This window comes from Achroia grisella, unplaced genomic scaffold (assembly GCF_030625045.1).
Source record: "Achroia grisella isolate CSIRO2021 unplaced genomic scaffold, CSIRO_AGI_Agris_v1 utg640, whole genome shotgun sequence".
In the NCBI taxonomy this organism is placed as follows: Eukaryota; Metazoa; Arthropoda; class Insecta; order Lepidoptera; family Pyralidae; genus Achroia; species Achroia grisella.
In genome coordinates this window covers 6,631,681-6,639,205 of record NW_026712977.1, presented here as the reverse complement: position 1 = coordinate 6,639,205, position 7,525 = coordinate 6,631,681, and the positions used below count along the sequence as shown (strand labels likewise).

Below are 7,525 nucleotides of genomic sequence, written 5' to 3'. Positions count from 1 at the left end.
AAGGAATAACTTAGGCTACCTTAGGATAAATTCCACGCGGACGAAGTCGTGTGTACAGCTAGTTATGAAATATAATAAAATTAATTTTACTAAATACCATTGATCGCGCGAACATTCAAAATGTATTTAGAGGATCATAAATAATTTTAATAAAATTCAAAGTAACTCTGAATGAAACAAAAGAGTCATTGATCAACTTTTATTATTTATAATAACATACAGTTATGAGTACCTACATTTTTATCCACCATATAATTTAACTTCAGTTTCAACACATTCCTTCATAATACAGTCAAGCTCATGTAAAGTGCTATGTCCTGAATCAAGTGTTCTTATGTAGTCTTCAATTTTATCAATGTATCCGTTCTCCGTATCTTGTAATATTTTAATTATTGTCTCATTATCACTTTTTATTACACGTGCTGCATGAAGACTGTATAAATAGTGCTCCCTTAGAGGCTGCGGAAAATCAAGATTATTATAATTACATGTGATCAATAATATAGTATAAATTTGTTTTGTTGTTGAGACCAAAAATAAACAACAAAACGTCATTGTTGAAGTGGTATCTTATGTTTAGTCAACATTTCGAATAAACAGTTGGACTAAATTATTAATTCATTTGACTACTAGTAAAACCCACAATTATATAGGACTTCAAAAAATCCTAATACTAAACTCCTATATACCTACCTACTTATTCATTATTCATATTTCAGTTTATGAAAAAGAAAAAAAAAGTAAATATGACGTAATACATATATTTCTATAGTTTTATGTATTTCTTTCCTATAATGACGTTTAAAAAAATTTACTCATATTTCTGTATTATCATTATTTAGTTGCCTCAGCTTCAGTATCAGCATAAGTTCATAATTTAAACCCTTTAGTGCATCCTATAACTAGTCTAAGCGAAAATATATCTCTAAATAAATTATACCTCATTAGGACTCTTTGTATAAGGAGAGACTTGAGGGTTAGGTGTAAAGATGAAAGGCTTGAACAAAGATTGGCTTGGGTCAGGCGTCCCTGTGAACCAATGTATGTTGATGCTGTTGGCGGATAGACTTGATACCTATAAAGATAAAAGCCATCAATAGAAATTCATTAGGAATTAGCCTTGATCGTTTCCAGGGAGAGTGTGTGGAGGACAATAAATATGGTTTATTACTAGCAAGGGGGCCACTAGTAACCAATAGTAGTTTTCTCCACTCTGCTATATTTGTATTAATGATATAATTGATGACCCTAGGTGGTCTAGCTGTTTTGTACGCTGCTTTACGTTCGATGGTTGTGAGATCAATACCTCAAACAGTACAAACCTTTGTATTCATGAATCTGGGTCTTTTCTATGTATATAACATACACTGTTTTAAGTTTGACGCGGTCATTATTTATAAGTATAATTAGTAAATCACGGGATCTTCCCACGTTTTATTTTTGTTGAGTTCCCGATATTTCGGCAGTGTTTCAATGGCCATGATCACGGGTAAACTGAAGAGCAGCGGGTAGACGGTAAATAAATCTTTTATGGGCAGTCATATTCGTCTACCTTCACACGTCTTCGTTTGTTGCTAAATATCGAGAACTCGACAAAAATAAAATGTAAGATCCCGTGATTTACTTATTATACTTATATATAACCTATCTATTTAAAAATAAATGTATTTAAGTATTCTATCAGCTGTTCAGTACCCATGTCAAGCTCAGCTTATATTGAAGGTAGATGGTGCTGTGTGATTTGTCCTGAGGTAGTTTTATTATTAATTATTTAAGTGAATAAATTATATATATTTATATTTGCTATCACTAGCCAGTTATAGAGATCAGTTTGGATAGTTTATTATTTATAAATGATACATGTTGACTTATCATAACAATACATTAATATAACATTACTTAGTACACTTATTTTACCAGAGTGAGGTATAATGTTGAAATCCTTATATATTGCCCTAATACTATATCAATATGTTAGGCAGCTTGTTATATTTTCTTGTTTGGATTGTTATATTTTCTCTTGCACTGATGTATTGACCTCAGAGTTTTCTCATTTTGTCATACATATTTAGTTTTGTTACTATAGTAGACTTATGACATGCTGATGAGGTAGCAAGCATCACCATTAATATATATTTAACAATGCCTCAATATTACGTTATACATAAACTACCTGGCTTCCTTGAGTGGGGTATGAGTCATCACAACCACGACAAATGAAACTTTCTTTATGTCTCAATATATAAAACATATCTTTGACATCAAATGACATTCCAGCTGTGGAATTTTTTAAGAGTATTTCTCCCTCTTCCTGTCTTATGTCATCACCCCCAGAGGAGAAACATTCAGTGAAATTGAATTTAGTCTGAGAAAAAGAAATATGTTAATTGTCATAACTGTATAAACATAAGATAGTACCAAAAAGTATACACTGCAAAAATGGTTTATTGTTTTATAGTTTGAATAGATAAATGCTATGATATAGTGGCACCCAGTTATCATGCAATACAGCCAGAGCATCATTACTGTAATGGTATGAATCAAATCAAATTTAAATTATATTATTGATAGTCTTGAATATTAGAATTATAAATAGATTTTATTAATTTGAGAAGCATTTGAGAAATGTTTAATAAACTTACATATTAGTAGACCTTAAAAATTAAAAGATAATTAATTATAGATACATTTTAGCTGCAACATAACTGTTTATATGCATAATTAATAATAAAGTTGAAATAAATACTTTTGTAATGTACTTAACTACTTAATAATATTGGTACTACTGACCTCTCCATCCCACAGTTTCATTGATTTTGCTATTTCATGTAGTTTCTCAGAGTGTTTATCAATTTTTGTAGTGATTGTTAAACCATTTGATATATTTCTATAGCCACTTTCTAGTTTCTCTGCTACCCATAATTTTCCACTTGTTTCAAGTACCCATGCTTCAGTAGGGTCAGCAATTATATAAGAATTATGGTAATAATGATAGTCATCATGTTCTGAACATGGACCTCCCTGGCCATATATTTCAAGAAGGGTTGTAATGACACATAATGCATCTTCAGCAGTATTTCCTCGTTCCAAGCCTAATCTGCAATCAAAAGATATCTCTTATAGATTACTGCAGTATTCTAAAGCCCATATATTCATTATATTCTAGTTTTTTTGTATTTAGGCAGTAGTTTCTTTATCAGTTATTACAAAAAAGTATTTATTATAAATTGTTATTCAATTAATGAAAATTGTTCTACAATTAGACAGACTGAGAGGTGGTTTACCGAAGAAGATCCATTCCTAGGAGGCGCTTCTCTTTGGCATCCCCATCCCCATCATTATTGTTTGTCCAAACTGCTTCATTTCCAATTACAACATTTTTATCATTAGCACCCATTTCTGCACCCCACATCCATGCTGGTTTACTTAGTATAACATCATTTACTGGATTGGCACTCTCTTCTATAGTTATATAAGTGCACTGAACATGAAAAATTATAAAAACTATTTTGCAATCATTACAACATAATGAAAGCATATCTACAATGTATTAGGTTGTTTGGAAAGTAAAATTAATTGAAATAAAAAGTAAGAGGAGAATTAATTAAAATTTTTCACACAGAAGCCTTGCTATATGAGCTCTCAAAACATATAAAAATTATACGGCTTAAGTGTGAAATTGAATGCAAAAACTACAATTAAATTCTAAGTTAGGAAAAACTAAATTACTTTCAGAACAACCTAATATCATCATCATATTATATGGAGAATGAACATATGAAATAAGTGAGTATGATTTACATTCCTTCCCGAGTGTGGTGCATCTTCGACATCAAAATTGCCGAATCGAAATTTAGCTAACCACACACAGGCACAGGCACAGGCATACTGTTAACATACCTTCTCTATACACATCAGTACTCACGGTCACACAGTCTCTATACAATTTCTTTCTGGCTTGAACAGCATTTCTGCCCTTTCTCTAGTAAAACAGTAAGATATGTGGAAAATACTGCTTTTCACTCTCCATATTTAAAAAGGCACCAACCAAAAACTACTGCATAGAATTAATTGGAATTTTTCACACACAAGCCTTGCTATATGAGCTCTCAAACCATATAAAAATTATACAGTTTAAGTGTGTAGTTGGGTGCAAAAATACAATTAAATCCTCTGTCATGAAAACACGAAATGACTTTCTGAACAACCTAATATATAGTGACTTGAAACAGAAGACAAAGTAACGATCTCACAAAAATCACAATAATACTGTTATTGGAACATTTGTTCAGGACTAGCCGGAAAAAGAATTCTCTGATCAGTAATTGTAAGCATTAATATTCATTCTACCAATAATATAATCTACATATAATATAAAATAAAAATGTATCAAGTGTATAATACTAATTACAGATATATACTAACTAAAATACTATTAACAAAATATTATTTTTTTGTTAATAGTATTTGTTGCAAAATGGTAGGACATTACTAACAACAATTTATTGTTATAATAATAATATTAGTCATAAGAATTTTTCTCTGATGAATGGAAACTACTTGTGTCTCTGATTAATGGATACAATAAAATATATATAATCAGTCAGTAAATGGTCGGTTAATAGTATATATGTTTTTCTTATTCAATACAATCTTACAAATGTGTACAAAATGGGTTAACTACGTACCTTGAGCTTCTTATCTCTAAGTCCTCCCTTAATAAAAACAACTTCTTGTACTTCATTTTGCGGACGATCCGAATTTTTGCCAAATATAACTCTTCTATCTTTGTTATGATTTGATAGAACGACAAATGTGTCACACGACTTTGGGAAATTCATTTTAATAATGTTTATTGAATTAAATTATTCATTTCAAAGTCGCGAAGGAAAATTTGTTTACAATCGATTATAATTCAACATTCAAAACATAGAGTAACGATTTTTTTTCTCCTCATTCGTTGTATCTCTTTGGGTTGCCAACCTTAGAAATCTCGTATTGAGTACATTTCACATCTATAATGATTACGATAGGAGAATTATAAAGCCCAGTAAATGTTAATTACGGTTCCCAGGGCTGTTGAGGAGCAGTACCCTCACAACATGTAACATGTTGCGAGGGCACTGCTCCTCAACTGGTCTAATTAGTGTAAACAAATTTTTACCCTAATTAGACCTGTGTATCTAATTGTTGTCTGAATTTTGTCAACAATTTTATTTGCCCATTTTTTTAATATATATATTTAACTTCTAAACTGATTAAGATAGTTGTGTTATAATGAGCAGTAATCTCACAACTATGTAAAAAAATCCTAAATCTGTAATAGCCACGATGCAGCCAGCTGAATATTTCTTATCGAAGAAAAAATAAACAGTTTATTTTCATTAGGCTTAATAATACACCACCACAGGAGATGAGTTTGACGCGAGTTTACTAATAGTTTGCTCAAATCTTAAAAATTATAATTAAGACTTAAATCTTTTTTCTAAATAAATGGCGTTCTCTGTAAGTACTAGGTGCATGGTAGATATAGGACGAGGATAGGAGTCCAATTGCATTTATGACCAGGGGGCGTATTATGAACTCTTTAAAATCCAGTAAGTTTCCAGGCAGTTAAGTTTAAGCCGTAAATTGCCTGGGATTAAGAGTTCATAATACGCCCGCAGCGCCGTCTTTCGCTTATAAGGCCTCTATGACCATAGTAATAAAGTACTATTTTGTTAGAATAGACAAGTCATTTTTGAACATGACGCTTTAGAGATGTACATGGGGATACCCTACCTTCAAAACAAATTAGACTAAAATAATTTTAAAAAGTCGTAACATGATGAGGGGTTTAAGTTCTTGCTAGACATTTATAAAAAAATTACAAAAACGATCAAATTTACCATAGTCTGTAAGCATTTGTTAAGACTGATTTTCAGGCGAGAGTAGACTATCGGTTATCGTTTGGTAAAGGAGTAGGGACTAGATTAGACTAGGGGGCCGCAATGCATTATGCGGAATAGGGACACGTTTCTGACAATTTACAACTATCTATAATTAACGCCATCTCTAGGCGACAACAATTAGATTACGGGCTAAGAGATGGCGTTAGTTGTACGTAAGAGTCATTATAATTTAAGTATAATAAATTTAGTAACTAAAAACAATGTAGTAATAAACGAATTTTTAAAGACACATTGAAGACGTATATTTTATTTCATTTATTTATATAAATTTTATTAATTAAAATGTTCAGTGATTAAAATTCGAGTTCCCTACCAGAGCACTGTTTTAATAATTATACAGAAATATTAAATATTTTTATTTAGAAGTTTTATTTTTTTAAGAGTAACGGAAAATCTAAATAACAACAAAACATTGATGTTCAAAAACTTAGTAATTTTGTAAAGAAAATAATAAGTTATGTATAAAAAAAATTTTTGGTTTTTCTGGAACATATGCATTTTGAATTAATTATTTTCTGACTTGAGAGCAAAGACCTAGAGAGACGGAATTTATAAATGTAAGTATATACATCTACTGTTAGTCCTACATTTCTTTATTAATAGTACACTGAGTCATGGTAGATGGCGCTGAAGTAAAATTAGACTGTATTTCAGTACGATACGTTAAGTAACTATTGTTTTCGAGAAAATATTTCTTTTTTCTGAATGGTATATTGCAGTTTTGTGCTATATTTTATATACCAATATATTATTATGTCAAAAGTTTTATAATCATACAAAGGGTTTATTAGTATCTAGTAATTTTATTTGACAGTAGGTATCTATATAATACACAAGCACAATATTCCTAAGTTTTGTTTTGGGTTATACAGTCACTGTATAGCTATACAAATTAGAGTCGATTGTTGTATATCATGTTTGTCAGTTTAATATATAAGTAGTAGGTGAATTAGGAAGTAAATAGAATGGTGTTTCTCTGTGGGCCTTTCATGAGGAATTTATCATAATGTCATAATGGTATCCCGGAAAGACGTGGACAACAACTTGATGGGGTCAATCGCTAGCAATTGAGCTACGGCTTACAATCACACAACAAAATTATTTAAATATGTAAAAACATAGCAAATGGCAAGAGCACCGAGTAGAGCGAAGAGCAGAATTATGAATAAATTGGACTAATGACCGTTATTCAAAATGTATACAGTCGATTGTCTATTTACGCAATTTAAGCAAAAAACGTGTTATGGCATAGAACGCCAAGCAAGCAATCTAGGTGCCACGATTAAAAAGGTGACCGTTGCTAATAAGCAGACATAGACTAATTCATACATGAATCATTATATAACATTATTATTGTATACTTATTTAAAATAGTCAGATAATTTTATTCCTCAATTTTTTTTTATAAATTGAGTGGTATTGATATTTAAATAACTGGGCTAGTCAATGATTGCAATAATTTTACAGACTTAAAATACAGAATTTGAGCAGATAAATGTTTTGTTTCAATCAAAAATAGCTTTTGCCAGTTTAAATAAAAAGAAAGTTTAAACAGGTGTACGGCTGCATGTATC

The 7,525-nt window shown here is 30.6% G+C and overlaps 1 protein-coding gene across 2 annotated transcripts; it reads right to left on the bottom strand.

The window, feature by feature from the left end:
- Nucleotides 1-200: 200 nt before the first annotated feature.
- Nucleotides 201-4,946, bottom strand: LOC131849236 (secernin-3). 2 transcript variants are annotated; one of them, XM_059199264.1, is made up of 6 exons: nucleotides 4,689-4,946; nucleotides 3,285-3,481; nucleotides 2,791-3,097; nucleotides 2,174-2,365; nucleotides 941-1,075; nucleotides 201-459 (listed from the first exon to the last, which is right to left on the bottom strand). In XM_059199264.1, the coding sequence occupies exons 1-6, from the start codon at nucleotides 4,839-4,841 to the stop codon at nucleotides 241-243; spliced, it is 1,203 nt and encodes a 400-aa protein (XP_059055247.1). In that variant the 5' UTR covers nucleotides 4,842-4,946; the 3' UTR covers nucleotides 201-240. The 2 variants fall into 2 exon arrangements, with proteins under 2 accessions (XP_059055247.1, XP_059055248.1); XM_059199265.1 differs by lacking the exon at nucleotides 941-1,075.
- Nucleotides 4,947-7,525: the final 2,579 nt, after the last annotated feature.

Excerpts from the sequence above, each read along its gene's own strand:
- LOC131849236 (XM_059199264.1), bottom strand. The coding sequence starts at position 4,841 with ATGAATTTCCCAAAGTCGTGTGACACATTTGTCGTTCTATCAAATCAT. Across the intron at positions 3,482-4,688 it reads TTAGAGATAAGAAGCTCAAG|TGCACTTATATAACTATAGA; the intron begins GTACGTAGTTAA and ends TTTCATGTTCAG. Across the intron at positions 1,076-2,173 it reads ACCCCACTCAAGGAAGCCAG|GTATCAAGTCTATCCGCCAA; the intron begins GTAGTTTATGTA and ends TTATCTTTATAG.